The 21,563-nt window shown below is 38.6% G+C and overlaps 1 protein-coding gene across 9 annotated transcripts in view; it reads right to left on the bottom strand.

Moving 5' to 3' along the window:
- The window catches only part of MYLK4 (myosin light chain kinase family member 4), an 82,205-nt gene extending 64,150 nt beyond the window's left edge, over nt 1-18,055 (bottom strand). For 3 of the 9 annotated variants that reach the window (XM_081295076.1, XM_081295075.1, XM_081295081.1), the window contains exons 1-2: nt 17,852-18,054; nt 15,703-15,973 (exon numbers count right to left, since the gene is read on the bottom strand). In XM_081295076.1, the coding sequence (XP_081151202.1) occupies nt 15,703-15,973; nt 17,852-17,871 (291 nt within the window). In that variant the 5' untranslated portion in view covers nt 17,872-18,054. Of the gene's footprint in view, nt 1-9,919; nt 10,125-15,702; nt 15,974-16,296; nt 16,357-17,851 lie in introns of those variants that run through there. The other 6 variants (XM_081295077.1, XM_081295078.1, XM_081295079.1 and 3 more) reach the window with 6 other exon arrangements.
- Nucleotides 18,056-21,563: the final 3,508 nt, after the last annotated feature.

Here is a 21,563-nt window from a genome sequence, read left to right as displayed (position 1 = left end):
GAAATGACTAAAATTCCACTCAAATATATCCTCTTGGAAGGTCTTGGGGAAACTATGCAAACCCAGTGTTATTCCAAACATTCTGCTCTATGGAACTGTGCATCACTTTGAATATTTGAAATAAGTATATTGATCATGGCTCTCACTTCTAAGGTTTCAAATATGAAATTATACCTAAATGTATTCATAACTAGTACACAAATGAGAATGGGCATATCTCATGGGAAGGATACAAAGAAATACAGGAATGATCCCTGCGGAGGGAACTCCAGCTATTTAAGAATGGAGGAGTTTACCTGTGAAATAATGATTACCATAAAAGGCTACACATGGTACAGGGTATTTGAAGAAGGACATAAACCAAAGAAACTATGGAGCTCAGATTAGAATTGAGCATGGTGGGATCTAAATCTGAACTTGGATAATTTTGACAATAAAGATGTGTGGAAAAATAAAGAAAGAGGAAATAAAATTAGGAGGTCACATCTCCGTGCCAGGCATAGAGCTACTTGCTAATTCCCTGATTTACCCCTCCCCCACCAATAATCCTGCAAGGCTGGCATTATTAGCCAACTTGATGAACCCAGAACTGAAACTCAGAGAACTTAAGTGACTAAGGTCACACAGCTGGTAAGTGGACCTACAGGGATTTGGATTATGTGACACCAAAGCCAATAATCAGTCCACACTAAACCTGCATTCGCCCCAATCCATCTCATAGCTCTGTAACATGTGAATCATGAGCCAGTTAATAAAAGAATATTTTGGCCAAATAACTTTTGAAAGCTATTAGAATAAATAACACTAATAATGTTACAGATATGAGTTAACATTTCTGAGTTAACATTTATTAACTGCTTCCCATGTACCTGGTTTAAAAGGGTTTTGTTTTAGTTGCAGTTATTATTTTTTTTTTTGATGGAAAACTCCTAAAGTCTTCAGTAATTTAACCTGCACTGAAAATGTCTAATATTATGTATTGTGGAAATAATATTAATAATCCTACATAGGATAACAGTGATCATGAAAAAACACAATATCAAAGTAAAATAATTGGATATAGACCCTAATGGGCTTCAATTATGTGCCTTTATCTTATGGGCTCCCGTATGGCTATGAACATGAATAAGATGGCCAACTAGTATCAAAATCATAAATGTGAACATACCTTAGGAATCAAAAGCATTAAATGAATTTTGCATGGTGGGATCTTGTTATTTGATGTGCATAAGAACCTAGAAACAGAGGCTGCATAGAATATGAGACAGAAATCTCATTCTTTTATTGAACCCACACTACTCAATATGGCACAGGAGCCAGATACTGAATGACTATTCTAATTTAAGCTCTAGACATTATGCCTGGTGACTTTCTATTTTTCCTTTTACACCTACATTAGAATGTACAGCTCTGTAAGTACTATAGTGGCCTCCTGAGCTTGGGACTAGTGATAGGTCTGAGGGAACAAAGAGAACAGAAGGTGGAGAAGATAGCTTTTACTGTGCTGTCCCCCAAGTAAGCAAGTCAGGACTGGCCATTCACTATTTGAAATATCAAAGGACAAATGTTCTAGACAGGATACCAAAGGAATCTGTCCTGCCACTTTCGTTATGTAATGATGGTAAAGTTTTAAATTTTTAAAACTATCTGTATCAGGTTTGAACTAGTGGTGTATTACCTGTGTGTTACCTGGCTCTCAAAGCATATGGAATAGTGTGTGTCCAATAAAATAATGAATATCTGCCTTGCTGATTCCTCCATACAGCATTTACTTAATGCTTTAGAGTTTCTAAGGCATGTTCACATCTATGATCTTATCCAAACTGGGCTGGATAGAGTTCCTTTCTCGCTCTTCACAGTCTCTGATGACCACTTATCTGTGCACGCCCTTAGATGATGGTGGAGGAAAATAACACATTTTGCCATCATTCTAGTCGTAATAACAAAAAAAGATCCAAGACACATTTCAAGAATTCACATGCAAAATTGGTGTCTGACAGGAGGTCGGCGCAGCATCAAGATATGTAAGAAGTCCAGCCTAGCTGCCTGGGAAACTGGCAGAATCCACCCATTGAAAGAAAGGCATGAAAAGACAAGAAAGGAGTTGAAAAGACAGAAGAAATGTCCCTCAAGAAACTAAATCTGTGAGAGTCGGAGAAGGAAAGAGATCAGGCCCCACAGAAAAGATGCCCAGAGCTGGGCAAAAGTTTAGTTGCCCTGAATTGTAAAATCTGGGGCTGGGAACCGGGTAGTTCAGTGGTAGGCGCTTGCTTAGCTAGCTTCTGATGCCATACGTTTGGTCTCCGAGCACAGGAAGAAAAAAAAAAAAAAAAGATTAGCCTCAACCTGCAACGTCACTGAGACGGCACTAGAAGTTACAACTTCTACCCACTGGAGGGCGCTGTTAACTCGCAGTTTCAGAGAAAAACTTCAGTCAGCTGGGCAGAGACTGAACTTTAATGTCTGGCTGTATTTGCATAAAGAAATTGAACAGACAACCGAAACAATCAACGAATTTGAAACACTTCAAATGATGTGAAAACTCAACTGTCCTTGGAAAATTCACTAGTAATAACAGCTTGTTTTCAAATACACTTTTTAATTTATTAAATACAAATTTAAATCACTATTAAAACGGTGGACACAGTCATTAGATGTTTATTCAAACCCGTAGAATGTACATAACACCAATAGTGAACCCTAATTTAATGTAGGACTGTCGATTGTAATAAATATCCCACTTCCAAGAGGTGTGTTGTTAGTGGAGTCTATGCATATGTGGGGACAGAGGGTACATTGGAATATCTCAGTACCTTACTCTCAATTTTGCTGTGAACCTAAAAGTGCACTAAGAAATGATATTAAAAAAAAAAAAACTCTTGTTAAAAATTTCTACAAATGAACCTAAGTACCTGTTTCATTTGTTGAGCAAGCTAATCCAGAAAAGTTCAGAAACAAATAATGTCATCAATATCATTGCATAACTTTGGGCAAGTTCCTAACTCGTTAAGCCTCAGCTGACTTATCTGTGGAACAGAGGTAATAATTCTACCAACTTCATAGGCCATTGCAGGGATTAACACACATTGCATGAAAAGTACTTAACAAAGTGCCAGGAACACAATAAATACAACATAAGTGCTAGTGGTCATCATTGTTATCCATGGAGCCAAATATGGGAGCACCTACTTCCTGAGGCTGTGACAAGGGTTTTGTTCTGTTGGGTTTTTTTTTGGGGGGGGGATTGTTTGCTTGTTTTTTGCTGTGCTGGGATTTGAACCCGGGCCTCCCATGGAGCTACATTCCCATTTTTAAAGTACTTTGAACAAAGTGTGTCACATAGTGAGGACCATCTACATATTTTTCAAATAACATAAGTAAATAAATATAACTAGGTTAAAAGCTTATCCTAAAGACCTAAACACAGTTTTAAAAATGTAAAAGCTGGGGCTGGTGGTATAGGGCACAGTTTAGCATAGCTGAAGCCCTGAGTTCTATCCCCAACACCAGGGGATGGATATTATATCATTTCAGCATGCCTATTCTAGAAGATTGGAAAGAAATGAAACCTAACACTTGTCATTATCAGTTTTTTAAGTTTCTGAATACTTTGGGCTTGCCAAATTGTCTAACGGTGCCCCCTAACATAAAAATCTCTACTTAAAGGAAAAGAGTACTTCACAAATGGGATCCACATTCTATGTTGACCTTTTAAAGAAATGCTCTTGCTGGGCACTGTGACACACACTTGTAATTCCAGCAGCTCCGGAGGCTGAGTTAGGAGGATTGCAAGTTCCAAGCCAGCCTCAGCAACTTAGCAAGGCCCTAAGCAACTTAGTGAGATCATGTCTCAAAATAAAAAATAAAATTAAAAGGGCTAGGGATGTGGTCAGTGGTTAATCATCCCTGGGTTCAATCCCTAGTTAAAAGAAAAAAAGAAAAAGAAAAGAAAGAGAGAGATGATCTCATTTCATCAGATTCTACCTCTTTTTAAAACCATCAGTGATCATTAAGTGAAATTGCTTGTGTCTGTGAGTTTCATATATTTGCCCTTTAAATTAAAGTCATTATTTGGCAGCTATTATCAGCATCTGAACATAATCTACACACTGTCTCACAAATAGTAAGGCTTGGTAATTATCTGTTGAATACATTGATAGAGAATCGAGGGATAAAGATTTAAATGAATACTTAGACTCTTATATGGGCTGATTAAATATTTTTGAATTAAATTTTTATTTTTAAAATTCATTTTTAGGCTTATTCTGTATCCCAATTTCATTAGTTAGCATGAACCTTAAACCTATAAGACGTGTAAGTACAGGCCTAGTTTGTATCCTTGTTCACAGTGCACGTGTGGAACACAAATACTAGACGTGAAAGGATGACTGGACAAGTCAGAGCCTGGGCTCACACACTCCTGGCTTCTGGTTTGGTAATTACATTTTTTTAGAATTTCCTGACACCTGGGCCACTGAAAACTTATTAAATTTGCACCTGTCACAGCCGGACTCTTCTAATGGGGCTCCCTGCAGCTCAGAATCCAACTCTCAAATTTAAGCATTGGGGAATTGCCTGCAACCAGCGCTCCTTAGAAGAGAAGCCTGGGGACCCATGGGAACTAAGCAGCAGGGATACAGGTGCAAAGCTAGAGAGAGGTGGAGCCAAGGTGTGAGCCCAGATAGCTAAGCATCCCAAGAGCAGGCCTGCAGGGAGGGCTCTGAGTAGATGGATCCCAAGCCTGGCCCATCAATTACTCTGCCAAGCCCCAGGGTGGGAAAGAGTCTGTGGGAGAACCTTGACAGCAACCACACAATGAACTTTCTACATGTTCTACAAAGAAGACTCGCTTTGCCCAAACACATAAAAAGCAGCATAGAAGGCTTGGTTAAAAGAAAATTCTAACTTTCAGAAAGAGTAGTGGCTTGTAATGAATTTCAGACAAGTCCATTTCTCCTCTCTAGGACTTTAAATTTCCACTTCAAAGAAGAATTTGGATAAGCTGATCTCAAACACTCAAGATCTAATCCTAGGTCCCTCATCTGTGTGTGTGTATGTGTGTGTGTGTGTGTGTGTGTGTGTGTGTGTGTTGCTGAGCACCGAACCCGGGACTTTGCACATGCTAATGTTCTACCACCAAGCCATGCTCCCAGCCCCACAGTTCCTAATCTTTGAGCCACAGTTTCTATACCCACAGCACGGGTCTGTAGTGTTCCCTTAGCTATGGAAATGCCAGTAACCTTCAGGCATCCAAATTCCCAAGTGGGTAAAACCATGAACCATGACTTATACAATAGATTTGTTGTATAAGTGGACATTTATATGGACATCCAAATTAGCAAATATCATTCTAACACCATCAATGGACCAGCAGATAAGCTTTTTTTCCCCTATTAAAATTGAAAATGAGGATGAAAGGATCACTAAAATGAATATAAAATGCAAGGTGGCATCCCAGGTTCCAAGGCTGTCACTGTAGGTAAGCAGACAAGGACCTGTGGATATTTAAGCAAGTAAGAGAACAAGGTACTGATGATTATAACAAGTACAGCCTTTATATTTTACAAAGCACTTTCATACTACTGCAGTACTTTATTTGGCCCAAAAAGCAACTGTGTGTAGCAAATGGGGCTGCTATGCAAAGAATTTAAAGAATTCCCCTGAGGAGGAAGAGTTGGGCCTGTGAGCTGCAACAGACCCCAGTGGTCTATCTTTAACAGAATATGTAATTGTGAAGTGCAAAGTTGGGCATGATGGGGCAACCAGTGGTGGTTTAGAGAGCAACCATTGAGTTCAAAGTTCAGGTCCACCTCTTACTGCTCCTGGACATTGGGTAAGGTAATTAACCCTCCAGTTGTCTGTAGAGATAACACCTACCTCAAAGGCTGACAGACTTTGAATGCATCAGAACACACACACACACACACACACACACACACTTGCCCTCCATGCCCGTCTTTGCTTGGGCCGTTGCCAGATCCATATAGGAGTAGAAAGACACTTCACCCCAGAGCCAATGCATCTCCTCTTCTTCCCTGGGTTCTCTGCCATTGCAGCAAGATTCTCATGGGAACCAACACATATGCATGGGCAACTGAAAATGCCAGCAGGTAGTCATCCTTGATGGTGGGAATGGGTCCTGGGGGATCAGCACCCCCTTCGGTCCTGGGTCATCCTTCCTATGGTGGTCAGCTTAGGCATGACCTGGTTGGGGCTTCCCTCCTTCCCTGATTTACATACCCCAGTCCTATGACTGCTCCTGGGAGCCAATTCCCAAAAGAAGGACCTACACAAATGCTCTGGCCTCAGATTCTGCTTTATGGTGACATGATGGAGACTCAGACTAGGCACACAAGAACTCTAAGTGAACTTTTCCTAATATCAACATTCTGTACTAAATGCTTTCTATTATCAATTTTCTCTGTCTTTTCTATAGACAGAAGGTTCCACTGCTGCCTACTTACCACCATTTCCCTGATCTTTGTTACTATCATCACATGGTAGACAGAAAATGAGAAATAAAGGTGAAATGGTCAAATGTCACAGAGCAAAGTTTTGAAAATAGTTCCTGAATCTGGGTGTCCTCCTGATTTGACTGATATGGGACCACCTTATGGCAGGGGGATTTTAGGTGATTTAAGGTCAGAGACTAACAGACCATTTATAATTTTATGTTGTATGTACATATTGTTGTGCATTAGAAAAATCTGTAGTTAGCACAATAAAGCTATGATCTCACTCTGTTTTTGCTTTTGTTAAAAATTTTATAAATGAGGGCTGGGGCTGGGGCTGGGACTGGGGCTCAGTGGCAGAGTGCTCGCCTAGCATGTGGGAGGCACTGGGTTCTATCCTCAGCACCACATAAAAATAAAGAAATAAAATAAATGTATTGTGTCCATCTACAACTAAGAATATTTTTAAAAAATGTTTTAAATGACTTGATATTTGAAAAATATTAATAGGAGTAAGGATTGCAGGAAAATAGAGTCATCCTTCATATCCTTAAGAGATTAGCTCCAGGACTTCCTCCAAAGTCCTTTATATAAAGTGGTGTGGTAGTTATGTATAACATACACATTTCCTCCTGTATGTTTTAAATCATCCTGTGTACTTTAAATAACACTAACATAATGTAAATGCTAAGTAAATATTCTGTCTTTGTAGGAAATAATGACAAGGAAAAAATCTGTAGATGTTCATTATAGACATGAGTTTTTTCTTTCTTTCCTTTTTTTCTTTTTCTTTCTTTCTTCCTTTTTTTTTGTTTTGTTTTATTTTTTTACTGGGGATTGAATTCAGGGGCACTCGACCCATGAACCACATCCCCAACCCCATTTTGTATTTTATTTAAGAGACAGGGTCTCACTGAGTTGCTTGGTGCCTCACCATTGCTGAGGCTGGCTTTGAACTCTTTTTTTTTTTTTTATTGGTTGTTCACAACATTACAAAGCTCTTGACATATCATATTTCATACATTAGATTGAAGTGGGTTATGAACCCCCAATTTTACCCCAAATGCAGATTGCAGAAACTCTTGATCCTCCTGCCTCAGACTGCCAACCTGCTGGTATTACAGGTGTGGGCCATCATGCCTGGCTTTTCTAATATTTTTGATTCGTGTTTGGTTGAATCTGCAAATGAAGAACCCATGGATACAGAGAACCAACTGTACAATAAAAATCATTAAGGTAGTCTGTGAAAAGTTGAAGTCTGGAAAACACTAATAAATAAATGTAAATTTTACAACCATTGTGGTTTAGGAAAGTGGATAGAAGTAGAGTTTGACCGACTGTATTTAGGAATTTTATTATCAAGTATGGTTACCACTTCTCTTACCTAGGAATACAGATTTGATTTATAACATTTATAATTTTGATTATCCTGTTTTAACTTTTAGAAAAAATGAAAATGTTTTTCTCATATTGCAACAAGAAACAGAAATAGCATAAAACTATCGTAATTTTAATTATTCTGAGAGGCTAAAACAACACAAAGCTAAAACGACATAAACATAAATATGGCTCACCTGTTTTTAGTCAAGGACACCGGGAGCTATAAAGTGTAGGGATCTACATACAGGGCATTGGAAACCTTTTTCATTACTATAAGTCGTCAGTGGGAACAAAGCCTATTAATATCAGAAACAGAATTCTTTGATACCTTTATAAAAGACTAAAACTTCTGTGCTTGTAGAAATCTCCAAGATAATAGTTGCCCACATTTCTAAATAATCACTAGCAATGAAAAAAAAAAAAAACTAAGAGGATATGTTGTAAAATCTCATTTAAGAGAGATTTTCTTTACAGTTGAAGAGTTACAAAAAAAAAAAAATCTTTAGAATTATATACCCATAATGCTCCAAAATACTTGTTGACCTCTTCATTGGGAAAAGCCAGAGGCCCACATTCTCATAGCTGGAGTGAATAGCACATTCTTTTTCACATGGGAATTGGAAGCCCCCATAGCATTCCCCATGGAAGAAACACAGCCCCCTGATACCTCTGTAGGAGACATGTGAAACAATCGAAAATGATTGACACATGGACAATAGAGACTGCAATGGAAAATGTAGACTTAATCATGATGTTAGGTTGCAGCTAAAGAGAAGTATGATGTTTTATGATATCCTACTTAAAAAAAAAAAATTCTACTGCTTTCTCCCAATGCATTTATCTGGTCCTCAACTGACATGGATCAGATGATAGATAAACCATTCCAAGATTTGGCAATTCTTCTGGCAGTGAACTTGGCTCAGGGCCTCAGGGAAGCCGATTCCTAGAGCTCGGTCCTCCTCTGTCATCAAGAGGCAGAGTTGATGGTTTCTCATAGGATGTGAATGAGGCCTGTATACACAGGAATGGGGATACCCACCCTCACACCTGAAATCTTTTTTTAAATTGTAAGTCATGCATTGTCAATGGGGCGAAAGTCTACAGGGGCTTAAAATTGGTTCTTTGTGGAGAGGGGATGAAGCACACATACATATGCAATACAGCTGAGCGGTTTATCTATGCTATGAAAATTTCATGGGGAGAGATGCAGGTATAGCTCATCAGCAGAGCACTTACTTGCCAGCAAGTGAAATCCCAGCACCACAAAAAATAAAATGCCTTTTTTTTTTAAAGTAAATAGACAAATTTCATGGGAGGGTTTAATCAGAGGGAAAACAAAGTTTGAGGATAAGATTAAATGATAATGAAAAAAAAGATGGAGAAACTACCCTGAATATACCTTCAAGTAGGAAAACTCTTTGCTGTCAAATTTTCTAAAGTGCCTAGTATCATCTAAAAAAATAATTCATCACATGCTAATTGATAAAATAATTAAGAGCCATGGTAAGCTCTGTACCCCAGACAGGAATACCACCTCTTGGAAAGTGCCAAGATGCTTAAAATAATAAATCCTCCTCCTCCTTCTTGCAGAATTCTACTATTTTCCTGACTGAATTCCATTCTTGGAATAGCTGGACTATCACAAGAAAAATGGTATGGGTTCAAAGGAGAATGCATAGAAGGAAGAGCTCAGAAGGGCTTGCTTATACTCTTTCAGAGCTGTATTTGCAATAAATTTCTTAAAAAGAGAAAAAGCAGTTTTGCTTTTTTTTTTTTAATTTTTACAATGAAGGCACATAAAAAGGAGAAAAATTACATCATTTTAGGCTCTCACACCCCAAAGTGATCACCGACTAATAAATACCAGTCATAGCTGACTCGAGGTTCCCCCAAAGTGGTGCAATTGTTGGAAATGTTGGAAGGTGCCACTTGCCACTATTATTAACCCTCCATTTCTAAGAAGGTAGCCCTGGGCAAGGATTCAACAGGGCATGCATTCCATTGCCTCTGTTAAGCAACACTCCTGGGCTGGAAATATTCGCACAGAAGACAAAATGAATCTGTGTGGTTAAAAGGGAGTTTACTACCTGTGTGTCCCCAAGAGCAGGAGCCTGTCTGTGGCCTCCCCGTGTCATCACCGCCCGGAATAGGCGCCAGAGGACTGAAGACGACAGAAGACACACGCTACCTACGATCCAGACGCTTTTTCTTCTAAGTGTTGAGTCCATTCTCTGGGAGCAGCTGTGAAGTCCCTTGGCTCACAGGCGCCTTCCCTCCCCTGATCTAGCTCACCCACTTTTCAAGCACTGTGGCTCCCTGCTCTGCTCTGAGGAGTGGGTATCCCGAATTGCTGAGGATTCCTGCAGAGTCTGCCATGAGCGTCTCCAATTACATCATCTACAAATATTCTGCCTCTTTAAAAGGAAAATATGATGACTTTGAGTGACAGATCTAAAACAGGTGCAGGGGCTGAGGGAGACCTGCTGGCTATAAGGAATGCCGACGCGCATGCGTTTGTCCCCAGCTCAAGGACTACTAGCTGCACTGTAACTCCTGTTGGCTGCCTAGGCTGGGCCACCGCCAGCCAGGCGGCTTTCTCTTGCCCTTGTGGGGTGAGGAGCAAAGAATAGGGGTGGAGAGATGCAACTTTCGAAAATCACAAAACCTCCACCCTCAGTTGTGCTATTTTGAGGTCTAAGTTACAGCCACTCTGGATGCTGTTGGTGGTTCAATTTCATAGCAGTTGGTCAGGAAATGCCACCTGGTATTAAACCCACCATCTGCAATCAAAATAGGGAGATTCATGCTTTGCTTCAACCCACTCTATCCTTTTGCACATCCTGTTGATAAATATTTTATTCTGTTTGGTCTTTGGAGCATTGGTACCAGGCCTTTTAAACATTCCAGGGATTACAAAGTCTACTTGTGTTAGGGTTGTCCTTATTTTCTACCCTCACCCTGTTCCCACCCCCAGCTGGGATATGGAAGAATTTAAAAGAAGAATTATTCCTAACTAAGGAAGACTTTTAGCATAAATCAATCAATCTTAAGGTAAGTTTTTAAAAGTTGACTTAGGAGAGTAGATTAGACAAAGGGGAATGAAAGGAAGGGAATGGGAATCGAAAAGACAGTGAAATGAATCTGACATAACTTTCCTATGTTCACATGTGAATACACGACCAGTGAAACACATCATGTACAACCACCATAATAGGATCCTAATTAGAATAGGTCATACTCTGTGTGTGTATAATATGTCAAAATACACTCTACTGTCATGCAGATCTAAAAAGAACAAATAAAAAAATAAGAGTCCTATAAGCACAGTTGTGGAGCCATGGTCCATGGTGATGTATTTTTGTAGAAGGGCCATCCTCACTCTGGCATCCCACAGTTTTTGTACTTGGGACCATGCATTTTGGATGGAAGACAAGAAACTAGGGATATCCAGGAAGGTCGAGAAAACCAAAGGACAAGGAGGTGGGCACAGACCACATAGACCATCTTGGGTATAAAAAGCAGGTAATTTTGGACTGAGGATGGACTGAGGATGAAGCTCAGTAGTAAAATGCTTGTTTGGCAAGCACAAGGCCCTGGATTCCATCCCCAGCACTGTGAAAACAAACAAACAAACAAAAACAAAAGAAAGCAGGATGCATATAGTATACCTGGGAGGGTAGTGAAAAGTAGGCAGAGCTGAATGATTGTCTGAGAACATTATTTGACACTTTTGTTTTTTAGTGAGCAAGTAGGGATGCCAATAGGGATATGTGTGTGCTGTGTATGTGAGGAGGGAGCAATGTTACATTAAATCTGAGAGCTATTTATACAGGCTCTAGAGAACTGACAAAATTAAATCTTGTGGCTAGGGTATAGCTCAGTGGTACTTAGCATGCTTAAAGTGTATACTTAGCATGCTAAAGCCCTGAGTTCGATGCCCAGCACAAAAGTAAATAAGTGAATAATTTTTTAAAAATCCCTGGATCTGATTGAATAAAAGCAATACTAATTATAGTTATGAGAACCATATATCATTTTTAAGGTAATGGTATGTACACAGTGGCTGTTCTCATCTTTCACATATGTCAGGTATCTTGCTTTTTTAGTTTTACTTGATTTTTTTACTTGTATGTTGACATACACAACGAATGCTTTAACCTGGTTTATTATTAGTGCTAAAAGTCTTCCTTAGTTATGAATTGATTTGTGCTAAAAGTCTTCGTTAGTTAGGCTGAATTTTTTTTGAAAAATCCAGCCACTTATTCAACTTCCTCACGTGCAAGACCTTCTTTTGAAGGAGTATTGTGGAGGCCCTCCAAGGAGGGAAGGCAGGACTAAGAGTCAGCCTGGAGGTGATGCAGTAGTGATGACTGTGGGTGCTGGTGGTGATATTTAATGTTGAGTGCACGTAGGTTTGGAGGACGGCAGAGCTCATGCCGTGGGGTGGAGGGAGAGGGGGAAATCACCAGTATGTGAGGGAGGGAAGCTCTGCTGTGGCTTCATTCTCGGGGCAGGTGATCCAGGAGGATGACCATCACTCTCTATCTATCCCTGCATCTTCTCTTGGGGAGGGGCCTTTACCATCCTCCAAAGTTTTTAATTTTGAGTCATCATGGAAGTCAGAAAGGAAGGAGAAAAACAGAAACAAAGTCTTTAGGGCAGAGAGCTAGATGCCCCTCTTTGAGTAGTAAATGCTTTTAAAATTCTACACTAGATGTATAAATTAGGTGACTTTGAACATCCTTTGAAAAGTAACAGAATAAAAACAGTCATTAGAAAACAGAATGAAAAGAAAGCAGAAAAATTAAAAGAACAAAATTAAAATTGCAAAAAGAATTTTTAAGTAGAAAGAAGTAGAATATATTAGTATTTAAAAAATTCAACCAAAAAAGTAGAAGAAGAGAAAGAAGAGAGTTAAAAATAAAGTCAGTGGAGGAAAAATAAATGAAATAGAAAAATCTGGTTAAGAGAAGAAAAAGAAATGAATCCAAGTTTTATCCAACTATTTTAACATAGGTTGCTAAATTTATACATAATTTTTCCACTGTTGGTTCTGCAGATAAAGTCTATTCTAGAAAGTAAATGTACTCTAAGCTTCCAGAACAAAAGCTTTCATGTCACCAGAGTGTCTGAAATTCACAGCAAATTCTTTTCAGAAAAACCACTGAATGTTTCTACTATGATTAGTAGTGTTAATCCTTTCAGAGAATGAAGGGATAAAAGAGAAAGAGGAAGAAAGTTGACAAGCATTTTTTTTAATAGTCCCTGGAGAGAAAAGAGTGGTATGGTAAAGATTTACTGCAGCGGAGCAGAAGATGGAGACGTGTAAATCCAGCTCTGTCTACATACCTGAAGACATCTGAGATGCTGGAATGGCCTTCTCCTCCCACCCACTGCCAGGCCTGCCACCCTGCACCACCCGGACAGGGCCTTGGCTACCACAGGAAGGAGAAGAGCTCTGAGCCTCCGACACATGTACCCATCCATTTTCCACATGGCAAGAGAGAGAGACTGGGAAATTTACTGCTGACATCTCTGGGCTTGTCTCCATTTACAAATAAGAAACTGAATGGGACATAGAGAATTCCTTGTCACTTCTTCCCACCTTCCACACAGTATCAACTGCAGGACAGAAGCCAACAGGCCTGAGCCACAAAAGGGAGAGAAGACTTCTTTTAGGGTTTCTGCAGATTCAATGTTTTCAATCTTTCTCTCAAAAATATCTCTCAAAAAATATACAACTAGGCTGGGGATGTGGCTCAAGCGGTAGCGCGCTCGCCTGGCATGCGTGCGGCCCGGGTTCGATCCTCAGCACCACATACAAAGATGTTGTGTCTGCCAAAAACTAAAAAATAAATAAAATTAAAATTCTCTCTCTCTAAAAAAAATACTTCTTTAAAAAAAATGCCCCATCATTGATTTCTAACATTCTAGAACCATTGTTAATCATAAAAGTAAATCTTCCTAAAAATGTTTATGGTCCAACTTACCAGTATCTCTTACTTTTTAAAGACAGTTACTTATTTGTAAAATTTATATAACAGAACTTGGAGAAAAGCTGAACATGAAAAATAATCAGACTCATATAAACTATTGCAGCTATTTGATGGTTTCAGTTATGCAAAGTTATACGAATACACTTTATCTTTCATGTCCTGTAGAAATTAATGAACAGAAAAAAAATCCATGCTTATTTATTTGTACAATTAACAGCCCTGATCAGAAAGACTTTCATTTATTACTTAAATTTTGCTTGTAGAAATTTCTTCTTGCTCTATATTGAGTAAGATATTAACTAGACTGGCACAGTGACACACACCTGAAGTCCCAGACACTCGGATGCTAAGGTAGGAGGATCATTTGAACCCCAGAGATTGGGGCCAGCCTGTGTAACATAGTAAGACCCCATTTCAAAATTAAAAAAAAAAAAAGATATTATCTCACGGGGAAAATAGAGTTCTCAAAGAAATCTGTTTTACTATAACTCATTTCTTCCTTCCTGCACATTTTATTGTTCTTAACTCACAGTAAAATAACTCCTAGGGCTGTTATATACAATATCTCTATTTCATCCACTGTTTTGTTGTTCAAAATGCCCTTCCCACCTGAATAGTGTTTTTTGGAATAATAGCTGAGCAAAGAAGGATGTTGTCCAAACCTGTCTAACAAGAATCACTTGCTCTGATTATTAGCAACAATGATTCCGGGCCCTCATCCAGAATGCAGAATTCACTTGAATAGACCTGTTTGTTCCTCTAACATTTTTGGTGCCTATTATGTCTCTGCAACTGGGTAAATAAGTGGCTGAGGATGCAAAATGTGGTCCCAACCTTCAGGATCCCTGTCTGGGAAAGATGATAAATACATTCAAAAGCCTTGCGGGTGCTAAGAGAAGCACAGGCAAAATGCAATGAAGCCCACGCTGGACCAGAGCTGCACTTCAAGGGATGATGAATGGAAGTGACTAAGATAAGGGAAGGGAGGAAATTGCTTCTGCTGCTGCTACTGCTGTTGCTGGCTAACATTTATTAAATGTTTACTGTGTAGCTCAGGGGTAGAGTGTGTGCTTAGAATGCTCAAGGCCCTGGGTTTGCTTCCCAGCACCACCAAAACAAAACAAAACAAAACAAAAAGGAAAACAAAGAAGTGCTTGTGATAGTGTCAGGTATTTTGCTGAGGAGTTATTCCACTTAATTTTCACAAAAGCTATGATCTCATTTTTCAGATGGGACAGCTCCTTGTTTGAATTTAGTAACTAACCAAAGAACACTCTGCACCCTTGTTCTGCACAGCAGAGGACACAGGGTTCCACAATCATGCCATCAGCAAGTCCTGCTTGTCCCTTCTCTGGTCTTCACTATCAATAGCTCTACCCCTTGGGGAGCTCAAGGTCTTCAGGAAATTAAAACCTTCATCTGTAGAACAATTGTGGTCCTCACAGCACTTCTCTGAATCTCAAGCCCAAATCCATCATTTTAAAGGATTCTTCTTCAAAGTATGTTTCCACAGGCTCCATCAATGTATATACTTGGCAGGGGGTTGCTGGGGATGGAACACAGGGACCTGGGCATGCTTAGTGCTCTCTCTACCACCAAGTTACGGTCCAGCCCCCAAAGCTGCTAAGCCGATTACCACAAGGTAAAAATATATCTTCAAAGACTTCCTGATTGTCAACCAAACTCAACTTCATTGTTTCACAGCATTCTCAATGAAACAAAACAGGAAATTGCCTATGAAACCTTTCCTTAATTCTATATATAAGTGACAAAATAGAATTTGAAGAGGGTCAAATAAATGGCTCCACCTGATATATTAAAAGAAAAAAGATAGAACTGGTAATATTTAGAAGACTACATCAGCACATAATTACCTCATTCTTCCCAGATCTTGTATGCTCTTCGTTGGCTTTTTCTTCCAGAAAGCATTTCACTTTCTCAACCTCTTCCATGCACTTTAAAAAGGCCATTTTCTCCAGCCCGTTGCTGCTGTAACATGTGTTGATTTCTTCCAGTCTCTTCACTTTTAGCATCTTGGTGGTGAGTCCAATTAAGCTACTGCCTGGCATGTGGCTCTCGCCTCCCTCTGTCTCCGATTTGTAAATCAGGACACAATCGTGACTTTTCAGTGCTCCCTTCTCTTGACTGTTAAAAAAAAAAAAAAAAAAAAAAAAAGGAAACCAAGAAAATTCTCATCACTTAATCACATATTGACTTTCTCAACAACTAATCAATGAGAATTTGGAAGTCTCTTCTATTTAAAGAGAGAAGATCCAAAATTGGGAAGAAGAATGTTAATATTCATATTGAATTTCCACCACTGGAACTTTTAAAGGAAAATATTTTTTGTTTTGTTTTGTTTTTACTTTTTCCTACAAAGAGTAAGAAGCCATCTCAAGTTCGATTGGATGTTTATGTTACCGCTCTCACTGTGTGAAATAAGGTGCATATTAAGGACAGTAAAATACCTCACCCAGATGTTTCCTTGGCATATTTTGAGTTGGTTATTCAGGAAAAAGTGCACATGTCTGTAAACATGGAAAAATGCTGTGAAAAGCTCTCCTCTTATAAAAAGGAATGTACTGCTATCTGTATCAGTAAAGAGCAAATCCAGACAATAAATTCTGATACCTTCCCCTTTCTGCCCAGCAAAGAAGAGATGGAGACTCTGACACCTGGCGCATGTGGAGATGACCACAGGTGAATGTTACCTGAGAGACTCCACCTGTATCACAAGACAACCCTGGCTTGCTGTGCAGGTCTCCCTCCAATCTTCAGCAGACTGACCCACTTCCCTTCACCCCAGAAGCCCAAGTCCCTATCCCTTTAAACTCCAAGTATTGAGTCACATCCTTTGAGTCCCAATTTTGCATGCTCTAGGCATGTAATAAATTTTGTATGTTCTTTTTTCTGCTTTTATCAGTTTATTTCATAAACTAAAATTATCAAATTTATGTTATCAAAAGTATTCTTTTCATAGGAAACAGAGTAAATGTATAACTTCCCTATAATATTGAATGGCCAGTTTAAATATAGAATATAAAAGATCTTGGACTTAATTGGGAGAGAGGTTTTGCTCCTCATGTTCCTGAAGAAGGACTTACTAAATAAGGGGTTTCTCCTGCTTCCTCTGGAATTTTTTCTCCTTCTCAGGAGATATTTCCACCAAATAAATCCTTTTTCAGAGCTTTTCTGTGCCTGTGTCTTTTTTTTTTTTTTAACAATGCCGGGGATCCAACACAGGGCCCCACACATGCTAAACAAAAGCTCTACCTCTGAGTTACACCCGTTACACCCCTTTTGCCTCTGTCTGCACCTTTAAATGTTTGGTGTTTACTTTTAAAAATAAGTTAATTTCCATAAAGCACTCCAGTAGAGAAGGTACCCAGAAACCTTTCTTTGCATCTTCATTAATGGTTATTCTCTGAGTAGTTCAGAGTTCTTGTGATTTTTTTAAAAAAATATTTTCCATACAAATTAAGTAATGCACACATTACAATATTGCTGTCACTCTAGACACATAATTGTATGTATATATCTACACACCCCCTGATTATATATAGAGAGAGAAATAAAGAGATTTGAATTTGTAGTGGTTTCCCATGGCTAACTCTGGAGGCCCCCTACTGGAAATTTGAAAATTGCTTCTTCCAGCTTTTTGGTCAACTTAAAAAGCATCTGTAATTTCCCCTGTGAAACTTTGTCTTTCATTTTTGCAACTCATACAGTAAAATAATAAACTGGAGTTCCAAAGTATTTTCAATTCAGTACTCTACAAAACTTGATGCATGACTGTTCTAAGACAAAACTATTACTAAAAGATAATTTTAATTGCAGAAGGTACTAAAGCTGGAGTAGAAAGCCATATAAAAATTAACACATTAAAGGAAAAGCTTAGGTTCCGGATATTGTCATTTTGCAAAGAAATATTACACATTTAGCTTTATATGCAGTTTAGTACCTCTTGTTGTTTAAAGCAACATAGAAGAGATTCAAGAGATAACAATAAACAAAAACAATTACCATTTATAGGAAGACATCATAGAGTCTGAACCACTCCAAGCCCAGAATGCAAGTTCCACCAGACAAAGGGAAGCTTTTTAGACTTCAGATTGACCACAGAAGCCTCTGGTAAAAGCCTTTCCTCTCAGTCAGTGGAAGTCTTCTGAAAAGACAAGTGTCCACTACGAGAGGAAGTATCCTGTCTCTCAAATGCCACTTTGAGCCCCTGTTTAAACTAATATGGTCCTTGATCTCATGTTGCTCAGCTGTTGGCTTCTTAGTCAGATGGGGAAGAATATTAATTTTAGACACCAGGCTTTTCAAAGCCAATGGCTCCATTTCAGAGGTCAGGTAAGGAGAGGATGGAACTGGATGAAATAACACCTTCACCTTTCCCTCTCCTCGGTGTGGCAATACTCTCAGAATTACAAAGCTGGATTTGTCCTTGGCGATCATATGCCCCTTTCAGACTCATGATTAAGTGCTTGTTCCTAGCTGGCAGGACTCTAGGTGTGGGAACACGCAGCCACATGCATATTCATTATGGTAACTGTGAACATGCCCAACTTCAACATAGGCTCTTCTAAAAACATATGGCAAGTTTCATTTAGTGTTCTCAGTCCTTAAAGGTGTTTGTGATATCCATAACTGTTCATGCTCTAGGGGAAGGCCAAAGACACAGGCATCTAGGTATGAAGAACAGGGATAAGCTTTTTCATAAACTCTCCTGACAAGTGACACTATAACTCTCCCGTTTTCTGCTGCCCACTAAGAAGAGGGAGTTAGTGTGAGAACTACCTGCCAGGTTGTAATGTACTTCTAGATTTATTTAAGTGGCATAAAACTTTGATTCCCTAGTAACTGGAATTAGTGTTATAGGTATTCATCCAGTTCTTTGGGGCACAAGGCAATTGTCACCTTTTATTTGTAGCCTTTGCTGACCACCAGCCTCTGGCACTCTTCCTTTTTTTTTTAAAAAAAAAAGTTTCCCTTTCTAATTCAGATCAATTGTAAAATAAAATAAATCAATGTAAAATAAAAATAGATGTTTTTTCATTTTAAGAAGTTTTAAAGAATTATAGCAGAATCATTTTTTTAAAAAACTGTTAATATTTTGTAGGAATTAAAAAAAATAAAAACATGCTCCCATCTACTGCTTGGCATTCAAACCAGCTGGATAATGCTAATAGTTTGTTACTAAGTAGAAGCATATATTTGTAAATAATAAGTTATTTCCACAAAATTATTGTGAAAAGATGAAACAGATTTGAGGTTACCAATGTTTATATGTGTTATTAAATTATGTAATGTGACAAATTTCCCTACCAGAAGAAAGATATATGTGGCCACAGCCTCTGCCCAGACCATCAAAACAACAAAAATCAGACTTCCCATCCTCCTGGCTCTAGCAAACTAGCCACAGGCTCTAATTAGCCAGAGCACAGTAGAATCTGTTCCTTTGCTTGCTTTTAAAAACAAACTTTTTATTTTAAAGTAGTTATACAGCTACAGAAAAGGTAATTCGGAGAGTTCAGAGTGGCCCAGAGAGTTTCCCTATGACTTGTGTGTGTTTTCCGTATTTTCAGCATCTTATATTGGACTAGTATAATTGTCCCCTTAATGAACCAATGTTGATACATTATTATTAAGTAAACTCAATACTTCATTTTCTTTTTCTTTTTTTTCCTCCTAATGTCCCTTTTCTGTTTCAGAATCCCACGCAGTCCTTCACATCACATTTAGAATCACTAGGATTTGTGATGGATTGGATGTGGGGTGTGAAAGGAGGACAGTGGACAAGGATGTTTACGAATTTCTCCTGGAGCACTTGAAGGATAAAGTTGACATTAACTGAGATGGAGAAGGCCATGGGAAGAACAAATTTTGGAGGAAGGTCAGAAACTCCGTTTTGACAAGCCCACTAAAACTTCAAGATAAATAGGTGTGGAAATAGAAATCCGGAGCTCAGGGGAGAATGTCAATTAGAGATAAATTTGGAATGTCATCCATATATTGATATTTCCACACACAATATGTACTCAATAAACATTTGTTGATTAATTGCTAGATAGGATGATATTTGAATGTGTCTATTTGTCCTAACAAAAAAAAGCCACAATTGAAAAAATTCATGTTACTTGAATTCAGTGGCAATAGTCTCGTACTGCTATATCACACTATTCCCAGATTCTGATGGCCTGGAGGATAAGCTGCCTGATACAATATTTTACCATGAAACCACCCAGGCATTGCATGCATGCTTATTATGGTCTATCTGCCTAATCTCAGGACTCCAAACACCTATCCATAAAAGACTCTGAACGCATCAAAAAGTTCTTATGCCTAGAAAAAAAAAATTATAGTAAGTCTATAAATGGGCCCAGTGAGACTTTTCCACTATTTCCATGATATTTTGAAGTTATACATGTTTTGTAAATACTAACAAATAGCATTTAGAGAGCCATGGAAAGAATCCCTTGATTCTTTTCAAAGGACATTTCCATTAGCTGATTAAGACACCACACTGTCAAAGGAGCCGCACAAATAGGAGTGGCTAACAACTCATCTACTGCTTGGCATTCAAACCAGCTGGATAATGCTAATAGTTTCTGTTTATGCACTGCTTGCTGAAAGTTTCCAGAACAACAAAGGCCTCTGAGCATTTACTCATAAAAGTAGAGCAATTGTCACAAATACCAAAATGCAAACGAAAGGCTAATGCATCCCTGTCATCCACATTCCAATTGACTTTTCTTCTTTCCATGAAGTACCACTGAGTATGACCCAGAAAAACAAAAATTGATAAACAGCACTTTAGCAATATTCAAAATGTTTGCTCTTCTAAGGACATTATTGGGAAAATGTAAAGACCAGCTACCGATTTGGAGAAAATACTTGGAAACTGCATATTTGGTGAAGAACCTGTATCCAGAATATACCATGAATTCTTCCAAATCAGTAACAGGATGACGAACATCCCAATTTTAAAAGTGGACAAAAGATTTGAACAGACATCTCACCAAAGAAGATAGACACATGGATAATAAGCTCATGAAATAAATGCTCAAAAGCAGTCATCAGTGAGATGCAAGTTAAAATGACAGTGAAATAGCATTTCATACACCCTAGAAGACTTAGAATAAAAAAGCAAAGAGAAAAAGCAAATGTTGAGAGGGATGTGAAGAAATCAGACAGGTTGACAGGAATGTAAATTTGTACAGCTGTTTTGAAAACTGGTTTGGCATTTTCTTACAAAGCTATTCCCTATATGATCCAACAATCCTTTTCCTGGGCATCTACCTGAGAAATGTGAAAAAAATGTGAACACACAAAACCTTGAACTTGAATATTCATAGAAGCATTATTCACAACAGCCCCAAACTAGAAACCATTCAAAATTCTAGCAGTTTGGTAAATGGGCAAACAACATGCTATATCAGTACAAATAGAATACTACTCAGCAAGAAGAATGAATGAGATACTGATGCTTGCTACAGCATGAACAGAAACATGGTTTTAAGTAGAAAAGGCAAGGTACAAAGACCACATGCTGTATGATTCCATTTGTTTGAGAATGTCCAGAAAAGGCAAGTCTAAAGACAGACAAAGTAGATTGACAGCTGTCTGGGGCTGGGAGTAGGAACAGGGATTAACTGTAAACAGAATCTTATTGGGTGATGTACTACGGTAACAATTATACAACTCATGAAGTGCCTTAAAGCTTGCTAAATTG

The sequence above is a fragment of the Spermophilus citellus genome (genome assembly GCF_964194105.1).
Source record: "Spermophilus citellus genome assembly, chromosome: 5".
Lineage (NCBI taxonomy): Eukaryota > Metazoa > Chordata > Mammalia > Rodentia > Sciuridae > Spermophilus > Spermophilus citellus.
Note: the sequence above shows the minus strand (reverse complement) of the source record. Positions and strands in the feature narration are given on the sequence as shown.